The sequence below is a fragment of the Maylandia zebra genome, linkage group LG13 (genome assembly GCF_041146795.1).
Source record: "Maylandia zebra isolate NMK-2024a linkage group LG13, Mzebra_GT3a, whole genome shotgun sequence".
NCBI classification, from domain to species: domain Eukaryota; kingdom Metazoa; phylum Chordata; class Actinopteri; order Cichliformes; family Cichlidae; genus Maylandia; species Maylandia zebra.
The window spans coordinates 20,135,445-20,157,293 of NC_135179.1; the positions used below are offsets into that span (position 1 = coordinate 20,135,445).

The window sequence follows — 21,849 nt, forward strand, 5'->3', positions numbered from 1 at the left end:
GAGCACATCCAAATGCATTTTGTCTGAAATGTGCTGCTTAAATATGTTTACTTTCCTCTTAGTTATTGTTGGAAAAAGAAATCAAGTGAAAACAATCTGACACAAATTTAAATCAGCAGATCAGACCAGGGATCAACTGTTTTTTATTTCCTATCTCTGAAGTAATATCGCACTACTCCTAAGAGATAATATTATTACTTAAGCCCACAAAATATAATAATGACAATATTAAAATACTATATGCACTAATTTTTTTCCCTTTTTTGTTGCAGCTCTGTTTCATTGCATTTGTCATTTTTATTCTGGTGCAGGGTACAGCCTCCAGTAAATGTGTTACATCCTCCTGACAGCGGGTGGTGTATCCCAGCTTAAATGCTGACACCAACAAGAGGGACACATCAGCTGCTGGTGAGAGCTTCATTTGTCTGCTCAAAGCTTTGCAACAGCTATCATGCAACTGAGACGACTGGAAGCTGCAGTCATATTTGGTGAGTTTAAGCCGAACCATTACCATAAAATTACAGATTTCTGATAGAAAAAACAAACAAGTTGATTAGTGTTATTGTATGTTTTTTGTGCTATAAAATTAGCATTACTAGAAGTGTTTCATGTCTTGTAGTTTGTACCACATGTATAGTCAAAGCGTAGCTACAGTTAGTCATGTGAGACATTAACATTTAATTTTTGAATGTCCCTTTTCATATAAAACCTCAAGACAAAAATGATCTCCGTGAAATAAATCCATATAAAAACCAATGATAAAGTAAATAAATTCTTAAAGTCTGCTTGTATTTCAGTGATTATTGCTCCTCAGATTTCATCGCTGGCTTCTGAGTGTTTGGCTGCTGTGAAAATCTGCATGTCAGATTTATGCAAGCGTGAACAGGCATTTTATGACGGCATCTGTGAAGGTAAAAAAACAAACAAACACATTTCCATTATATTGTTAATATTACCAAGGGTTGAGATAAGTAAGTATTACGTAAAGCGATTGCATTTCCTCAGGAAGGTCAGCAAATGAGACCGTTCGACTGAATTGCTTCCATGGAAAATGGCTAAAATGTAATAAGTGAGGAAACAGCCCGAAGCAAAATGTACATAACAAAATTAAGTGACAATAAATCACTTTTCTGATGCCTTTAATGCACACAGTATGTCTGTTTTGACATCGAAATCCTCCATTATTACACTGAATTTGATATACCAGCCTATATCGGGATACATAACCAGACATCACAAGGAAAACTGTCAGAGCAGCAGGCACATAGAAAACACCTGTTGCTCAAACAAGACCTTGCTCACTTATGGAAAATCCTGTTTTTCCACCTTCCTCTTATGTTTCTGTCATTCAAGATGGAGGGTGCCAAATAAAAGGCTCAGAGGTCTGTAACATGACCATCCAGACAATACTGCACCAATTTCCCTCTCTGCCAGGGTGCGTGTGTGCCTGGGAGGAGGAGCTTTGTGATTCTATACAAGTGCTGGCCACACAATGCCACCAAAAGCCAGGTGCGGTATTCTCAGAAGTCTCTACGATAAGCATTTATATGTGAAATTACGTTTTTGTTTGCCAAAGGTGGACAGTTATTGCACTACAAAATGACTGTTAAGAGGATCTTTAATGTGCCTTTGTTGGTGGGAGAGATAATCATGTTGATTATTTGAACAGCAGTTCAGCTCACGAGGAGTGCAGTAATGGATTGGCAGTCAAGCACTTTATTAAACTACGGTAATTATATTTTATTACGCTAATCTCAGATGAAATCTAGTGAAGATGAGTCAAAATTGGTGAAACCCATTCACTACCTTTCTCTCTCTTTGTTTTTTAGTATATGATGGTGCTGGATCATGTTTGGATCAATTTAGGGCTTGTCTCAGCGATTCAGTTTGCAACAGGTACCTGGCACCTATGCTCCAAGCCTGTAAGTCAGGCCAGTGCAATGATGAAGGGTGTCAGCAGGAAACTCTGCGGTTCTACAGGAACGTACCCCAAAATGTTGCAGAGATGCTGGTCATGTGCGAGTGTGAAGCTTCAGATCAGAGCTGTCTGAGCATGAAAACCGAATTGCACAGTGGCACCTGTGGAGATGAGATCCGGGTCTGTCAGCGTGTACTTAACCAGTGCACTGAGGACAGTAACTGCAGGTATGCTGTTCTGTCCTCAGATGTTTTTGTTTTTTTTGTTGTTGTTGTTTTCAGGATTATTGTACAAATACTATTATTATTAAATGCACACTCGGGGATGAAACCACCAAATCAGATGCAAATTCATTGTTTGCACAATGATGAAATGTATGAGCAGCATCTGGCGGATGAGATTGCTGGAGGGAACAACAAAGGCTGGCAGGAACATTGGTTGTGCGAGGCATGCGGGGAGGAGAAAAAAGGTGTCTTGTGTATAGGCTGTGCAGCAGGAAGGCAAACACTTTAAAATGCAAGGAAGGGATTCAGTCAACAAACTAACAATCACTAAATTGGAGCAGGAAAAAGAGCGTTCATCATTCGAGAGTCCTTTCCAGCCTTAAAAAGTGAACGAGTGAGTGATACTGGAAATGAGTGTATAAAATAACATTTTTTAAAATAATGCCAGCTCACTGCTAGTAACAGAAAAGAAGAAGTCTGCAGATAGTTGAATACGTAACTACCAACACTGAGCCAGACACAGAAATAACAAAATGTGAATTCTCAACCTTTAAGTGAACAATGAAGAAGAACTCAAGCTGAGGTAGTCCAGTATAGGGCCGCATTAGTGCACAGTAGCACTCCTAACCAAAATCCTTTTTACATTGTCCTGTTTGTCCTTTTAACACATACATGGCAGCGAGCTTTCATAGAGAGTGCCAAGTGCTGGTCCAGCCATTAGGAGCAATTTGTGGTTCAGTGTCTTCTTCAAGTGGATGCCCTCCTCACTTGTCCATTCTCAAGCTGATTTCATTATGGAAACCTAGATTTTCAGGTTATAGTTCCATCAAATCCAATGCTGTTTCTTTTTTTTTTAAATGGCCATTTTTTAAGATCACATCTCCAATTACTATCTAATAAAAATTTTCAGAAACCACTTTACACGTAGACTGCAGCCTTTTATAATCCAAATTCCACCTGTGTGATTGGTGCACTTTTCCCGCTGCCATTTTTGATGTAATTCCATAAATATATGTGAAATGATCTTGAAGTAATATGTACAATCTACCATAACACATAAACATCTATAAATCGCAGCACCCACTCATTCCACATAACACACATTTTCTCTGTATTAACAGGGGCTTATTAGAAAATTTTCAAGCCAATTGTTGGAGTCCTGAAGAAGCCCAGTGCATTGACAGTGACCTCCCAAGAGATGAATGCTTCACCCAGATGGATCCAGAGCTCATCCTTGGTGCAGACGCTGAATGCAAAAGGGCCTTCGTGGCTACTTTAGGCACAGTGCTTCACCATCCTTGTACATGTAAAAGACTCTACAATGACGATTTTCTTACATGCAGCATGATTCACGACGTGCTTCACAATAGATCACGCTTCAGTGAGTATCTTTTTTTTTTCTAACCAGGCATTTTTAAATGTAACAATCATTTTTCCTGGAAAGATTGTAAATTATTTTTATTTGTATTTCAGTGGCATCTTCAGAAACAATCATTCGCCCCTCTAAACCTCCTCCATCAGATCATGCTTATGCTTGGTTGCAAGGTAAATTGAAATTTGTAAACTCTTTATGCTAATCGTAGTATGATTCACATGAATTTAAATTATCAAAACAATTTTTGAGTGGGTTTTCAAGATGGAATATTTTGTCTTTCCAGATTATCTTCTGTACGTTGTTGCAGCCATCCTGCTTGCTGGTGTCATATTAATGCCTCTGGTTATTGTCAGTAAAAAATGGTAAGCATCGATGTTGAATCAATGTTAAGTCGCTTTTATCAAAATATTATGTATAATTTACTTTTATTTCTGTTTCCTTGTAGGATCTCGAGAAAGAGAGATAAAACAAAATTTCACCATCCACAGAAAAGCAACTGTGTCGTTATTCTCTGATGTTTATTCCTCTTCCCACTGAATAAAATAATCATCATTTTTTCTCTTTTAACTCAAGATCACAGCTGAATAGATTCGTGAGGTTCCTTTGAGTTTGCTGCACATGCAGTCATCTCATATTTCTTTGCTGTAATAGGTAATAGAGTTTATTAAGAAAATAACTAAATTGAGAATGCTTTAAAACACTGTCATCAATAGCCAAATGAATATTGTTGTAATCATCCTTTGCAAAGGTCTCCAAAGCACACTTTGTTTTTCAAAGTACTTGGTAGGTGATTGATGAGTTTGACATGAGGGCTCTGTGGGAGTCATACAATCTGTACAAGGACTGATTGTTCTTCTTGCTGTAGTTCAGTAGCTCTAGGTCTAGAGTTGCTGTATGTTTGAAGCACTTGTCACACAGTGGTGTTACTTGATTGATAAGACTATAAGAAGTTTTTGCACAATCTTGTGAAGTAGCATTGTTTAGTTCTTCTGTAGTGCACCCTTAATCTTTGTGTTGTTGTAAACAGTGATCTTGTGCTGCTTTATTAAAGAACATATTGTATATTTGTAGATACAACCTTTATGTTTAAAGTTAATTGAAAAGATTTTGTTGTTAATCTTTCACACCGACAGTTATTATAGAAAAAAACAACAGATCTGACAAGTTTAAGATTGCTTTAAGTTATAACTTCAAGTGTGATGATTTATTTGTGCTCTGCTCACTCTTGTGCTGTGTTCCTCTGTATCTGATAATAAACTTCCCACTGAAAGCCTTAAAGCCCCACAGTTTGTTCAAAATGCTACATTTTATGTGACGATTCCTTTAAAAGGAGCTTTTAAAGAAAAACTTAAAAATCAGAATTTAAATAATTTGTCTTTTTTTTAATAGTTCCAGTCAGTGTGCGTGAAAGCCCCCCAAGAAAGGTCTTCAACCTGAAGCAGTGATTTGTTTTTCTTTTATTAGTTCATAGACAGCTATCGAGAAAGCCCTGTCAGCATAGTCCACTTAGTCCTGGAATCAGGGACAGAGTGGAGCCTTTGGTCAGGTGATGTCTGATATAAAAACAGGAGAAGTAGAAAGGGAGGACAACCCTATTCACCCCTTTGTGCACAAACAGCAGGGGAGAGACACTGATGGGAGTTATCTGTATTGACCTGTAAACACACTTACTTTAGCATTTTGAGCTATTTGGAGACAGGGTAACGAGGTCTGAGTGGTGGAAAAAGAGAAGCAATTGCAGCAATCAAGATGAGTGGATTTGCTTCACTTTAATTGGGCCAAAGACACCAAATTGTTTTTGTCACTGGAGCTGATCTAACCCTGATTCACTGATCTGCTCTGTTTTATACGATTGAGCTATAGGTGAGTATTTCTGGACTCATTCTGCCCGGGAAAGAATTGAAGTTCTGTCCAATAGTCTATTTAAAGTCAAATTAAAGGTCAGTGTGGATAAATATGATTGATGTTTTAACCCATGATTTAATTCTTTTTTCTATCATGTTAAGCACACACAACATACAGTCTGATCTTCTGTGTGGAGGGCTCTGTGTCTGTGAGGAAAATGAACAGCCATGTCTGGAAATCTATATATTTGAAAGGATGCAACAGTAAGTAGATACAGAGATAAATCCAAATACATGCTAAAAAGTTCCCAGCTGGTTTGAAGGCAGGGATTTTTGTTGGACAGGAAGAGTTGATTGGGAGGTAAAGAAGGCTTTTTTCAGGAAAATAGGACAAAAGGGAACTAAACACTAAACAGTGAGCTAAACATGTTCATTGACAGGCAAACACTGGATTGGTGGGACTATTTGGGCCTAATTTCAGATGTAGGAGATAATAAAGTACAAAACCTTCACTAACGTACTTACGTAGAACTTTCAGGCGTCTGTATTTTACTTTAAATTTTGATGTTTTTGTACAAATCTTTACTTTTTAATTCTTACATTTTCAAAATGGGGGCGGGGATTATTTCTATCACTGCTTGCCTTCAAACATCAAAACAATTTGAACCTAAATCGAGGGGAAAATAACATAAAAGACAATTCTGTTGGTGTGTGTCTATCGCATGTGCTTATCTGTATCTTATCTGGGATGGAAGACAGAAAAACACATCATCTAGCCATCATTTCTAGGACTATGCTCAGGTTTTAGATTAATTTTTAAATGTGGCAGGTGATTTTAAATGCAAACACCAAAAATGCAAACACAAATCCAACACCTCAACAAATATTAGCAAACAGACAAACTGTTTCTGCACAGTTTGTCACACAGTGTGTTGCTAGCTAAAGGCACAGCTGCTCTATTTCCCAGGGAGAGAAAACGTGGGAGATAACTTCACTCAGAGATGGAGAAAGGATAAGGAAGGATAGGAAGAAAAAGAGGTTATTTTTAAAGCTGAGGACTTCTCGGTGACATTTGATATACTGGAAATGTAAAGCTTACATTTTAAAGGTTTGGTTCATTTTATAGTTTATCAAACAGATATTGATCATATGAAAATATCTGGCAGTTTAATGCAGGGTTAGTTCACCAGAGTATGCTGTACTCTGGTGAAGTTTAGTGATGGAGCAGAGTGACTGTGGTGATCACAATCACAGGCAGTAGACATGAAAATAAATTTAAGCTGGTGGTGCTGCTTGGATTCATTCACTGACTTCCACATTTAAATTAGCTTCATACAGACTAGTGGTGGGCATTAGCTGTGATAGTTCATGTAACATCTGCTTACATCTTCTTGAATTAGGCTGTGTAAATCCACAAAGAGAGGAAGCAGCACATACCATGTGATTAAAATCCATTTGTGCTGATAGCAGAAACTACTGGGACTTATTTCTATTCACTTCAGCTGGTCTTAGAGCCCCCCCCATTGTACCCATTTTTTCTGTTTAGGTGTGGAGCCAAAGTCACCCGTCAGTGTAGGCAACAACAAACAGAGCAAATTTTTTGGCTTTGTTTTCTTCATGTTTGTGCTACATAACAGCAGATAGAAATTTGATTAAAATTAGAATTGGAATTTAATATAAAGGTTGTATTCCTTTGTATTGGTGTTGTTTTATTATGATATCAATAATGACATGAGGTTCAAAGCATAAGGGAGCTAAAGCAATTGATAAACTCAAACAATGAGCGGAAAATAAATAGCAAGAATCAGAGCCTCGTCTAAACAGGCGTCAATGAAAACTAGAAAAGAACCCCATCATAGTAAAACTAAAGCTCAGCCAACTAGAATAATGGAAACATGAACCAAAACACAGGCTTGCAAGACTAGAAAAAACATGAAGTAATCGTAGAAATCAAAGACTCAACAATATCACAAAACATCAAAGCCACTATTAGAAAAGAGATCAAATCAGGAATCCAAAACATCAAACACTACAACAATCAAATCTAAGAATCCAAAACTTATATCCACAAAAACTCTGGGACCATGACAGTAATTTATTTTTTATTTCTCATCTTCCACTTTTTGCTTTGCATGACAAAAACTGACCCAAATTATTGGCTGTTTAAGCCTTTCATCTTTCAAAAGATTTTATATGATCTTAATATTACAAAATTTCACTTACACAGTTGATAACTATGGGATTGAAGCTATCTAATTCCCCTCTTTCTATGTATTTTCCCCAAGACACATCACTGCACATAAATGATAGATCTAGGAGAACAAAGGTCAGAACTAAGAGCCACTTTGGAGCCATGTGGCCAGTAGAGGGCCCCAAAAGGGTGTAAAATGTCTCACTAAAGTTGTTGTTTGCCATTAAAAGATAACATAAAGTAAACAAACAAACAAAAAACACTCACAAGGGCGAGAACAGCATTGAGGGTAAAGTTGTGGTGCTATTTTTAGGTACTACTGTGTTAGTAGCATAACTTCTTGGCTCGCTTGTAGCTACTACCATGACTATGTTCTGTGAGTTTTTGGCTCATAAAAGTGAGAGTCAAATACATTTAATAAGTGCCTTTAATAAGTGTTTACTGTGTTTATAAGGCACAGCTCTGTTAAAATGCATTTACACAAATAAAAACTGTAGATACCAAATCTCCAGCAATGTATGGACACTGGCTACTGTTTCCTGGGTATACTGGGGAATATGAATGCACAGTCAACTATCCAGGTAAGCCAGGTTTAATATTAATATTGGAAAAAAATATCTATTGTCAATAAATATTGTTTGTTTGAACATCGGTCATTTCTTAGAGATGGAAACTGTTTTAACGAGGCTGTAGTGGGAGCACTGGGTATCAGGTGTGACTAAATGTGGTTCACAGGCGGAATTTTGCTTGGGGGTGGAGACAGGTCAGGACTGAGTCTGTGTGCAACTGCACATGAATGCATAATTTTCTTTTTTGTTACGTGATTAAGATGGACCGCCATGGGCAGACAATTATCACAATTTAATATGCTTATGCAAATCTAACATCTATTCATTAGTGTGGAGTGCTTTTCTTTCCCAGTTGGCATCATGCTGGCATCCTAATTAGTCTGATTTTTGAAAATAGGGATGTAAGGTGAATGCAATTAAGCCGTAGGAAAGAAAGCCGCAGAGGAACAGGACAGAAGAGCTAACAACTGATTTTTTTTATTCTTTACTTTCTGATTTACAGATTGCACAGCAGGGTGTAAACATGACAAAAAATGAAAGGACAACTTTACAGAGACAATTGTCTCAGAAAGTAGTTTATGTCGTGGTAAAATTCTGAAATACAAAAAAAAGACTATAAAGAGGAACTTTTTAAGGGATCTTTGGCAAACCTGATGGCAAAAACTCCTCTGTACCTCCTTTAAAATGCTATCTTTGTGGTAATTTGAGAGTTGTCTTATTTTGAATTATTTATACAAGTTCACAGGAAATCACAAAAGGTCTTCAGAGAAGCAAGGTGCATGTGGAGGCACTCATACACGTAGGATTATAATACGCTGTTACATAATTTTATAAGGCCACTGATCAATGCAAACGAATAAAATCATAAGATCATAAATTATCGAGCCGTCAACACAAACCTCAATCACAAATGAATACTCCCCTTGATAATTACCAGCTTCCTGTCACTTTCCATTCAGTGCGGTCGACGCTTGCTTTTGTTACATCAAAAATTGTGTAGAGCAAAAACTAAGCCAAGGAAGATGCATGTGTTCAGCAGATTATAAAGGTACTCAGACGGCAAATATAGACTGGAAATGAACAATAAAGTAAAAAAATAATAAAAATGAGATAGTTTTCAATATTATTTAGATGACATGCAAGAGATACATGGAACAATGTAGTTCAAATACAGACAGATAGGCAACAAATCTGAAGGCAGCAACAACGGGGAAGCACTTTAAAGGGAACAGACTAAAATATTTAAAGACGTTCCATTACAGAGACGCATCACAGCAGGCCGTGCTTCTTGCTTGGGCAACCTTGGAGTTTGTCTTGCGAGATAAAGCACTGCAGATGAAGGAACCAGCCTCTATGACTTTGGCAATGTTCACACCCTGCAAAAACATCCCAGCATCAGTAAAAGTGCAATTAATATAATAAGCGCAAGATAAACAAGAAATGGCAAGTTTAAGGTTTTCTCACTGAAATTAAAAGAAGACGTGTAACAGGTGACAGAAAATTAACCCGCAGTGAATCGTTTCTACCAGCAGGGGTAGGAATTGTTAAATAAATTGTTCTTGAGAAGTGTGTGCAACACCACAGTCTTGCACAAGTTATGTAGAACCACTAATATGATCAAATAAACTGTTACAGGGCAGTATGTTTGGAGAACGATGTGTTTATGTGAGTGAGCTTTGAAAGATTGTACAACGTTGGTTTTGTTGAGATTAGACACAAGTGTACATACACACCAGACAGTGAAGTCATACTTACTGTTTCAATGCCCATGCCATGAAGCATGTAGAGAACATCCTCTGTGGAAACATTGCCAGATGAACCCTGAGCGTAAGGGCATCCTCCCAGGCCAGCTACTGCAGAATCCACCACAGAGACCCCCATCTGCAAGAACAAACAACAGAGGCATTCGGCAAATCCGTGAAAGACTTCATGTCAGGTAAAATCCAGGAACAAAGATCTTTGTTCTATTGGGTTGTTCTGCCTGGTGCCGCGCACCTTGCCAGGCCTGTGGTTGTGTTTTACAGCTGTTTCTGAGAACCGTGGGCTTAAGGCTTGAAGATGAGTGGGCACAGAATGTCCCGCAGTATGGCTTAGTCATCCTCTTTGTCAGCTCAAACCACCAGCACCACATAATTATGGCCTTGTTCATATGACAGGAATATTATAAAGGCTGAGCAGAAGATTTCATATGTTTCTGATTGTCCTGGTTACTCATGTTTTTACAGCACGACTCTGCTCTTCACCATAGGGATTCACTTTCTTGCCACATCGAGAAGACATTTTTTTTCCCCTTGGCTGCTTAGTGTCCAATCAAACTGTGCCAATAAACTTAATGCATTTGTACACAAATGTGCTACAAAAAAAATCATTAATGGCAAACTATTTCGCTGATCTCCTTGATTACAAATGTTTCTGCTTTCTAAGGGCCTCTTTGTTTACACGAATGTAAGAATATACAAGAGATAAAATTCAAGTTGTGTACTCTACTGCGTTTTTTTTTTTTTTGGCTCACCAGCGCTCACGACAAACATTACTGCTGAAATTTGTGGGAAAGTTTTTCCTTTTTTTACTGCCGACGATAGCGAGCGCCTGGCCTCCATATGAAAATTAATGATGCGTTTTCAGTTGTTCTTCTCAATCCGTTGCTTTTGTTGGACAGCTTACCCAACATTATAAAAGGCTGCCCAGGAAACAGTACCCCGGTGCTTTTGTTGCAGCTCGATGTTGACATTGAAATTTACAGAAGCACATTTTACTCTTTCTCTGAATGCCCATATTACTCAAAGACACACAGTCACTGTTCTTGCCATGGACGTGCGCGACCCAGTCATGAATAAAACCTTTGTTTTCACACCAAGACAGGCCTTCAGTTTTCAGAGTCATTATGGACTAAGGTCTTGGGATGTTTTCCACATGTCCCTGGGATTGTCATGAGAATATTAAAGATGTTTTCCAGCTTCCGCGGTAGAACCAGATGTCAGAGGATCCTACAGTGAGACAAAATTAACACACTGATCCTCTCAGTGGCACTGGGTCATGAAGGACCGGTACCCCACAGAGCAGGACCAAGCAAGTTAAATTAAAAGAATCTCTATTGCTTTTTTGGAACAATGATGCTAATTGGTTGCTTTTCCTCCAGACAAGAACCTACTTCTTTCAGGGGGCTGTCTGAGCCAGCCGTAATTGCTGTTTATGTTGGCAAGGGAAGAGGAGGAGGTGGGTAGAAGGAGGAGGAGATCTACTCCGGTGTGTGCAGTGCACGAGATTTCCAGACCTTGGTTAAAGCCAGAGCAGGATATTGTACTAGGCAGAATTTTTTGTAGTATAAACACAGAGTTGTAATCTGCCATGCCAATCCTCTCGCTTCTAGCTATAAGGTCACAGGTCTTCAGCGTACTGTTTCCGAGAGGAACAGAACAAACCCTTTCAGCAGCGTGCCCCGTACCCCTGGACACTAATCACGCAGGAACTGGTGGTCAGCAGCTCGGGCTTGCCAATGCTCAGTTAGGTTCACACTACCCAGAAACCAGATGTGTGCTCAGTGTTAAAAAGCCATACTGAGTGAGCTGCGGCTATATAAAAACAATGCATTCCTGGGTAAAGACACTGAACATTTTCAAACTTGCATGATTTGGGATAAGCTTGTTTACATTCTGCGCTCTGAGTGGACGAGGCTGAAGATGGACAAGCTCCCATTTTGGTTTTATAACTGCGTCACAGAGCGAGCGAAAGAAAGAGTGTGCATTCAGCGAAGGACACGAAGCAGTGATGCTTCACCCACGACTACATAAACCGAAAGGCTGGCAGAAACTGTCACGGATCCCGTGCTGACACTTATATCACTTCTTTCGAGGAGCGAACCCCGGACAGCAAAAGGCAAACAAGCACTTAAAGAATAAATAAATCACATTTTACTTTATCATTTCCAAAAGAAAATAAAGTTTGACTAATGTGATGTGACAAATATGAAGTTATTCAACTTTAATATGCAATCCTATTTTTAATATAATGTAAATGAATACTAAAAATACTACTACTAATGATAATAATAATAATATAACATATTTATCACCTTAAAACATGAATTTGGTTGGAATTGAAGAAAAAATATAAGAAAATAAATTCACAGATAATCCAGTTTCTTAGGAATTTATGTACTTGCTAATTAAATTATTTATTGATTTTGAATAATAAACATTTATATTTCAGCTCTTCATCTGTATTTATTTATTTTGTATAACAGCAATCGTCCCAGGGGCTGCAGATGAAAATGAGCTTTTTGACCCATTTATTACATCAGTGTTGCTTCCTTTACATACATGTTAAAAGCATTTTTTTTTTAAATAGTTAAAAAAAAAAAGTAAAATAAAGCCTAAGAATACAGAAAAAAGAAAAATAAATGTTCTTTTACTGTTATTTTGTCCTTTTGTGGTATTTATGTGGGTTTTACGGTTGTCTTTTAAATATATATTCCAGTATGTCACAAGGGCTCATTTTAAAAAAAGTTAATAATCTATAATAAATATTTTCTAGTTTAGCTGAAATTGATTTTACTTGTTTACTCAACAGAAAGTATCGTCGGTGGCTTTGATTCAGAGCGGATTTCACTCTTTGAAATAGCAAATCACCAGTCACAAGATAAAATGATCCTTTATAACTATCCATTATAACTTCTACCATTCAGTCAAAGAAGTCAACATAAAGTTGCACTAAAGTTATCAACACACTGCTCAACACAGCTGCTAGGTAACTGGATGTTAGTAAAATATGTTAGTAAACTAAGGCTGAACAGAGTCTCATGTATGGAGACAAAAGAAAATACTGCAGATGGATGTTATTGTCAGTAGAGATCTCTAGTGTGAGCCCAGACAGGTTATACTGTATTCCCCAGCTGCAGTAGTACACAATACACCAAAATTGCAGGTAAGATTAAATAATTTTCCTTGCCAAGCCTGTGAAATCTAAGTACATACATTGTCATTGTGTGACCTGCCAGGGTAGGTTTGTAACAAAGCCCCCCTAGACCTCCTGAAAAAAGGTACAAAGACTAAGGAATGTCTTTATCGGGAACAAAAGAGGTGACTCAGGGCTGACAGCACTGGGGGAATTCATTTCTCTCCCAGTTGGTGGTGTGGAGTTCTGGCACACAGTAATGAAAAACTATGATAAAATCTTTAATTTCCTACTTGTTTATGGGTGAGCAAATGGTGAGCTAAATATCCCTGGCTGCTATTATTTCTTGTGGCCATGGGGCAGCTGCAATGAATCATTGTAAATATGATCCACGCAGGAATTTCACCATCTCTCTGTACTTTTTCTTTTTCAAACCATTCAGAATCAGATTTAACCTTAAAAATATTTGCTTCTTTACATGACATGGATCAGCTGCCTTTCCAAACAATGTTTGACCATAAATTGTACCAGAGAAGTACAATATTAGATTAATTCCATCATAATTATTAGAAGGGATAAGTGTTCAACTGCAAGTTTCACAACGGAACAACAGTTTCTTTAGTGGATGTGTAACATTAGTGAATGAATGAATGATTTCATTTACACGTTACATTTGCAGTCATACAGTGATTTGTGCAAACTGAAGCATAAATACTATACTAACGTTTACAGTCGAGTAAAATAAAGTACTTGAGTAGACGTTTCTAGAGCTGCGTCTGCAGCTGCAGCACCATTCATCACATGCTCACCGTAGAGCAAATGAAAGGATCATTTTCCACTGGCCTTTAAGCACGCCATTGTCAGAAAGTTCAACAGCCAAGCGGCAGACGAGCTAGAAGCCCCCCCACCCCCCCAGGGCCCTTCGATCCACCTAGCTCTCAGTCGCTTTGTCCAATAGACACTGAATAGGTGAGCCTTTGTGCTGACCCCCTCACATCTGTTGACCCACCCAGCCCCCAGTGTGCTTCCTCCTCTGTGGTGACAATGCGCTCCAGTAAAACTGATACAGCCCTGCCTGCATTGCCTCTGTTTTATGTTTGGATATATGTCAGGTTTACTGGCTCGCAACAGGCAAAGTGGTGACAAATGCCCCCACGACAGCTCCTTCACAAAGATTCACAACCCAAATGCACTTATAGAGTGTATACCTTTAACTGTACAATACATATTGTTAAGTTCATTAAGATTCTGGGATTTTTTTTTTCTTTTTGAAAGCAGTTTGTGAATCATCTTGCTTTGTGGGGAAGCTTAGATCATGTTTCTTAATGCCGATTTTCCTCGTTGACTGATGGTTTCTGGTTCTCTGTGTGTCCCATTGTAGCCTACACATACACAACAGAGAACACATTCATCATGCCATAGACTGACAGACTGTCATTAAAGCTTAGGCACATATGTGCGCTTTTTAAAACGTAAAAAAAACAAAAAAAATTTTAAGCTCTGAAATACTCTAATATAAAAGTTTGCAATAAAAAGTTTTACATCATTTTAAAGTGGCATATATGGCCAAAATAACTATACATCAGTCTTATTGATATATTACATTATTTGGCTTCCTTTTTCCTGACTCCAGCGGAAAATAAAAACAATTTTTCCTTTTTCTCGTTGCAAAGAAAGGACACTGTATTTCAATGGACTGTAGCATGTGAGCTGAAAAGTGTCTAAAAAGATGGATTGGGAGAAGTTTAACAAATGATGCTTCCCAGCAGGGATAATGATTTAAATCAACCTAAAAAAAAAACAAAGACCTGTGATCTCTATGATGCTGGCAGAAAGTTGAATGATATCCTGGAACAAGAATCACCACCTCTATTTTGCCTCCACATCTGGTTGCTCCTCTTCATGTCATCATGAGTAACTACATTGATTTATGCAAAGGCCGGGCATTTATCCATAATCGGTCTGTGGTTCTCCACGAGAACATTCATATTCATCACAGGGGGAGGGATGTGCATGTGAAGGCAAAGGTACCCCAAATCCACTGGGAAAGCAGAAAGTAAAGCTGTCAGACAATTTAACATGAGAGGATATGGGGATCAAGAGGACGATGCATTGCTGTCTTGTGCTTGTCCAAAAGGAGAATCTACACTACAAACTACGGCAAGAGGGCTTCCTCTTCTAACTTTACCAGCATTTGTACGCTTAACACAGACCTCTCCACTTAAAAGTGTTAGCACCTTTTATGTCTCTCCCACAAGAATCAGAAGGTTTTTGTCTCACAACAGAGGTGTGGGCACATCTGTCCTCCCAGAGTTGTCAGGCTTTATATTATCCCTTTATTCTTTTGGATCTTTGAACTGTTTTACCTTTCTGCTTATTCAGAGACCTCCATACCCTCCAATCACACCAACAAATTAGCTGAACTGTGTCTGATTGCCTCTGTTTTTAAAGATCCCTCTCGGCTGCCTGTTAGGTTCAGAGAATTTTTCCAAAATTCACAGTTCCTACCCTATCCACCTTTCAATAGTCCTGGAGCTAGTCTCCTTCTTTTATTGACTTCCATTTACAAACTAACTTCATTTACTTTTAAATTTTTGTTTTTAAGTTTTTGACTGTTTGCTGTCATTATTAATGTATTTTATGTCTAATCTTAGACTTATGAAATAGCTGCACAAAAGCTGGTTTACAAGACAGATGTAGGGCATTAAATAAGATAATCCTGTCATGTACTTCATGACAGATGGAGAATTAAGGACCGTAATGAAGCTTGGAAACGTTCTGGTGTCACAAGCTGATCCTCAACAGGTGTCATCTGTTGCTTTTATCATCTAATAGTTCTCTAGTTAAACACACTAGACTGTCTATTTGATTCCTTTTCAGATTTCCATCTGCTCTCTTTGTTTGTCAAGCTAACTGCTTTGACAAAGACTTTGCTCTACTTTCGACTTAAGAGCTCTTTCTGTCGCTACAGTACTCATAATATTAACAACTGCAGTAATAGCAATAACTATAAATAACAATGAATAATAAATCTAATCATCATTAGATCATTAGCAATTTCTGGTTCTGAGATTACTGGCAGTACCACATCTTAGGGGTTCTTATCTGGAGTGCACTAAGAATGTTGGCAGTGCTTGCCCATAGGTGTCATGGCAATGAACCGTTAAAACTTCTTGTTTTCTTGGATATATTAATTATAGTAACAATAATAATAATATAAACAATAACATAAGAAACAAAATCATCATAGGTAGAAGCATAAGTACTTTTGAGACTATTGGCCGCACAATACCCGTGTTCTTACCTGGAGTGCAGTAAGGATGTTGGGCAGTGCTTGCCCATAGGTGTCATGGCAGTGAACTGCAAGCGCATTGATGGGCACGTCCTTCATCACCCTCTGCAGCATCTTAAGCATAGATCCTGGAGTACCAATACCAATGGTGTCTCCCAAGGAAATCTCATAGCAGCCCATTTCATATAATCTCTTTGCCACCTAAAAATAATAAAAATATAGAAAATGCTCTCTTTATAAGAGGATTACATAGTAAAATAACTTTTTTTTCCAAATATAAGTACCATGTTATGTTTGGTTAGGCAGTGAAATGGAAGAGAATATAAATGCTATATTTTACATTTCTTCAGTTAATTCAATCTGTGCTTACGGAAAGAATATGAACATTTATTGTGATTTTTCATTTAGCAATGAACTGACAATAATTAGCTTTGAGTTTTGACATATATATCGAAAAGCACTGACATCCACAAAATTAGTTAATTCCAGGAAAAACAAGTTAAAAAAAAAAACAAAAAAAACAGAAAAACAAAACCAGAACAACATCTCAAGAAACGATTCAGTTTAGTTTAGATCATTTAAATAAATGAACAGATAGGTTTTAAAAGACCTGTAAGTGTAAAGAACAATCCTACCTCTGCCACTTTGGAAGGTTCAATGTGTCCCTCATGGGGACACCCAAGGGCACAAGAAACATACCTGAGAAGATAAAGTTAACAAGTATCATTATTTTGTCAGTTTCAGCAACTGACAAAAAAAAAAAAAAAAAAAAACGTCAAAAGCTGTTGAACATTTTCTATACTATAGTGTGCTCTTCAAAAAAAGAAAGAATTGGGTCCAATGTGTCCAGAAGCCTATTAGTGTTTTGGTGTCCTTTATGGGCAAAGCAGTTCGTATAATTTAAAAAATAAAATAAAACACACACACACATTTCCATGATATGATAAAAGGCCCACATTAGTAAAAGTTAGCCTGTTTGGTTTACCTCATCTGGCCTCGTGGTTTACTAATGCATAGATATAGTCCTGGTGAACATCTGGAACTTTGCTATAACAGTATCATTACTGAACTGTGTGTTTTCTTCTATATAAAAACTGCAGTATGTTCAAATGCCCTGTTTTCCTATGGGGAAAAGTGAAAATCTGTGTGAAGCTCAGAAATCAAGGGAATTGTTTTCATTTCATTTCATTCATTTTGTTTTCATTTTTGTAGCAGAGAATTAATAGGCAGAATACTAACCCTCGAACTGGAATTTGTCGCTTTTTGGCAGCGTTAATGACTTCCTCAAACCTCAGCATACTTTCATCAACAGAACAGTTAATATTTTTTTTACTGAAGGTTTCAGATGCCGACCCAAACACAGCCACTTCAGTAGCACCAGCTGCAACCTTAAATCGCCAGAGAAAACAAACTTGTAAAACCGTGTTCACTGTGAGTCACGCTAACGTAAGTGCAGGAACTATTTTATTAAAAACAATGTAGTGCCAACAGTTAACTCAAACTGACAAGCTTGAGTAAACATGATGAATTATATGAGTAAAGGTATATAGCACAGGTCATTACGCTGAAGTGAAAATTCATGCTTACAGCATCCTGAAAGCCTTGCAAGTTAGGTGTCAAAACAGGATACTGAACATTAGATGCTTTCTGGATTCCTCTGAGTACATCAGTGTGGTCTGCCATCTAAATAAAGGGAGGAAGATATATTAATTAGATGTTAAAGGTAACAACATAACAGGCAATAACATAGGTAAGGTAATAACATAATAACATATTAACATGTTCCTGGGAATTCACAAATGCTTTCACACGTTTGAAGGCAGCATTAAAGATCAAATTAATTATCATTTTTCTCAGTACAAAAGGAGACACGTGTTAACGTCTGACTTTGTATCCAAGTAGTAAATAGGGGTACAATTTGATTGAGAAGGAGAAAATGAATAAAAAATACTTTCTCCAAAACCATCTCCAGCTCCAACAAGGATGCTAGAGGAGCAAGAAAGAGGGCCTAATAAATCACTCAGCATTTAACTGCAGTTCAAAAAGAAGAATTCTTACCTGTGGGACCCACTTTGAAGAGACAAAGCTGGTGGCCTCGATCACAGACAGGCCTGTTCCTGAGAGCATATCTATCAGCTGGATTTTCACCCCAGTTGGAACAATCTCCTGGAGAACAATGAAATTGAAATAGCTTATTTTGTATTTGAGTCCTCTCATGATACAGTTGGAGATGTGACAAGCAGATATATGGCTTAGTATTTTGCTGTGCTGCGTGTTATTTATACAGATAGCCATATTTGACATGATCAATCTTGCACTTGCTGAAAACTCTGAGATAGCTTCGCTATATGCCAAATTTCAGGTAATATGTTGTAGAAATAAAATTACTTCCCCCCATCCAGTATAATCTCTAAATGGTAGGTAAAGAGAGTGAACTCAGCCAGAAGCTGTGTCATCTTTCCTATTCAATTTCAAAGACAATGTGAAACATATGCTTCTAGCAATTATGGCACAAAACCCATATGTTATGAATTGTTATATGTATAGAAAAAATGGGAGTTTCCAGGGAGGATTGTGTATAGTATTAGAAAACAAAGGTACCCATAAATATAAATAAGGTTTGTGATTGTAATTGCAGAGTATACCTTTTCATTTTGAAGTCCATCTCTTGGCCCAACTTCAACAATTTTAACAAACTCTGGATAGGCATGTCCTGTAATTGTCTGGGAAAATATCAAATGGGGGGGAGGGGAATAAATAAAAAGAGAAACACCGCTCAACAAGACACAGAACACGGAGAAGTCAGCCATCCTTTTACCGTGGGATGCTCCAGGTCATGTTATTTCTAACATGAATAACTTTCAACCTCAACCCAGCTGAAACTTTAGAACCCAAATATAAGCTTGCTATGTCATTAAGATGCAAACTCATGAGATGTGACACAGAGGAAAGGCTGGGAAGAAGGGTTAGAGTAACTCCACTAAAACCGCAAGGAATATTCTGAGGATCAAGGTATTTTTTTTTCCTGATCTCAACCTTATAATTTTAAAGAAAAAGACCCTTGTTGAACTAAATGCAAAACCTCAACAGACCTTAAAGATTACAATATGAACCTAGCAACAGTGATATTTAAGCAGAGAGTGAAGACCACATATCTGACTATAGCCGTCAAAAATATCTATTTAAGTTTTTTCCAGTGGGGAGCAGTAAAACAAAGAAAGCTAACCGATATCCCAGCTTAACTCTTCTACAAGCAGGCCTGAAATGTGAAAGAATCCACTCAGTTTAAATTTTTAGTCTAATCTTTGTCAATTTTCAAGGGGTAAAGAGCTAATGTGTTATATCTATGGAAGATAGATATCAAATATTTATTCAGAACAAACTGAGCACACAGTACTATGCTCAGAAATATACAGTACTGTGCAAAAGTGTCTAGCTACCCCTTGTTTCTTTATATTTTACTAGAAAAATGGAAAATAGATGCAGTTGTTTGCTGAAACGTGTGCAAACATACATGGAAACAGTGTATTACACGAAAACAGTGTTTGTGCAATTCTAACAAGCTTGAATGTGAATGTTTGATTTGATCACCTTTATTCTTCAACACAGCTTTAACTCTTTTAGACAAGCTTTCTTGTAATTTATTTTAGTCTTCAGGAATAGTTCTCCAAGCTTCTCGAAGGACATTCAAAGCCCTTCTTTGGATGTTGGCTGCCTTTTGTTTGATTCTCTATCAAGATTATCCCACACTGCTTTAACTGCTTCAATAATGTTGAGGTCTCGGCTCTGGGGAGGCCAATCCATGGTTGATAGTGTTCCACTGTGTGTTTTTCTATGCAGGTATGCTTTCACTGCACTGGCAGTGTATTTGGGATGATTGTCATTTTGAAAAATGAACATATTCCCGAATCAGACCCTTTCTAGGTGGTAATGCAAGGTGGATTAAAATCTGATGGTACTTTTCTGGGTTCATAATTCAATTTTGACAAGATCCCAAACACCATTGGCCGAAATCCAGTCCCAAACTATGACAGAGGATTCTTCGTGTTTTACAGATAGCTGGACAGGAGACAGGAGACAGGTACAACAGACTGTTGTACAGCCACTCTTCCACTGAGACTTCAGTGAACAGTAGATAGATTAAGTATAGAGGCAGATGTATCTCTCAGTTCCTGTGTCAGTTCTTTTCCACATTTTATCCTGACTAATTAGATAAGAGGAACAGACACTGTTTAACTACCATAGATAGTTTTTCTAGGTGTGACATTTCCTCTTTTATCCACTTGACTAGTTTCCTCAATTTTTTTAAGGCTACACTACACACCATGCAGAGTTTTAAGCTAAAATTCGATCTTTACTAAGTTGTCTGTCTTTTAATGCATGGCTCAGTGTTAAGTGGTGTAACAAACAAACAAAACACATTCCTCTGAAAATGGTTATGTATAAGGACTGAACTGAAAATGAGTGAAAAAGCAACCCAGAAGTTAAAAAATTACATAAAAGACTTGGAAACCACATATACAGAAACAAAAGTTGACTGAAGACTTTTGCACAGTACTGCATATGGTTTAGCTTGCAATATCTTTAACTGTTTACAGATAGGCATGAACTATTTGTAAAATATACTCATACTTTGGATTACAAAAATGTTATAAAGTAAAAGTGAAAATAAATTCGAAAATGCAGGAATAAAATCGAGCGGACTCTTTCACTTACACTACTTTTACCTCTAATAGGCTACATTACAACTGAAAATGAAGCCTGGGGCAGCTCATATTCTGTTGTATTTTATTCTATTCAGATTCTATTGAGTGTATTTTATTACCCCAAACATACATAATGCTAACGTAATACTCTTATTGAGAAAAAGGTACTCGCATGTTCTTCTTCTTCTTTTTTTAACCACCTTAGTTACAGCAGCATCTGCGCATCTGCGCATAGGTGGCCTTGTGTTGTGCTCCTCTCTGCTCTGTCATGAGGAAGTCATGTGGCCGAACATGTGCAGTTGAATAAAAACAAGGAAAACCGACGCCCACCTTGTCCTCCTGCAGCCAGCGTCTCAGCCACGGGTAGTCCTCGATGAGTTGCTCATAGCTCAGGCAGTGCTTCACTGTGGTGGGCACGTTACCCATCCGTGTGGCTGCTGCTCAGCCCGCTGCAGCTCCGTGTTCTCCGGGAATAACCTTCGCAGATCGCGGGAACTACCCAGAGCAAATTAATGTGTCGCATCCGTGTGCTAATGCAGGCCTGGATGGCGGAGGGCCTCGCTGCATGCAGAGATTAAATATGAGGATGGCTACTTACAGTAGAGGATGACTCAGCGGTTGTCATGACAACCACATCTCCTAAAGTGGGGGGAGGAGGCCAGAGAGCGAGAGAGGAAATTAAGCACAGAGGAGTATTTTCCTTTATTTTTAAGGAAAATAAATGAATGAAATAAAGAAAATAAAGGCCAGGAAAAGGTGCTTCCTTCAGTTTGAAAGCTGGTGATTTTTTTCTTCTTAATTGATTCAACAAGTTCACATACACATTCACCTCCCTGT

General features: G+C 37.9%; 2 protein-coding genes across 2 annotated transcripts; one reads left to right on the forward strand and one right to left on the reverse strand.

Annotated features, from left to right (window-relative positions):
* The first annotated feature begins 439 nt into the window (after positions 1-439).
* On the forward strand, positions 440-4,780 carry gfral (GDNF family receptor alpha like). The gene is made up of 9 exons (XM_076891333.1): positions 440-488; positions 798-911; positions 1,354-1,509; positions 1,673-1,729; positions 1,830-2,145; positions 3,264-3,523; positions 3,616-3,687; positions 3,801-3,879; positions 3,963-4,780. The coding sequence occupies exons 1-9, from the start codon at positions 452-454 to the stop codon at positions 4,030-4,032; spliced, it is 1,161 nt and encodes a 386-aa protein (XP_076747448.1). The 5' UTR covers positions 440-451; the 3' UTR covers positions 4,033-4,780.
* A 2,577-nt stretch (positions 4,781-7,357) lies between these two features.
* On the reverse strand, positions 7,358-21,611 carry hmgcll1 (3-hydroxymethyl-3-methylglutaryl-CoA lyase like 1). The gene is made up of 9 exons (XM_004555955.3): positions 21,343-21,611; positions 18,952-19,029; positions 18,365-18,472; positions 17,894-17,989; positions 17,546-17,694; positions 16,942-17,005; positions 16,319-16,507; positions 9,877-10,002; positions 7,358-9,497 (listed from the first exon to the last, which is right to left on the reverse strand). Exons 1-9 carry the CDS (start codon positions 21,436-21,438, stop codon positions 9,378-9,380), a joined length of 1,026 nt encoding a protein of 341 aa, XP_004556012.1. The 5' UTR covers positions 21,439-21,611; the 3' UTR covers positions 7,358-9,377.
* Positions 21,612-21,849: the final 238 nt, after the last annotated feature.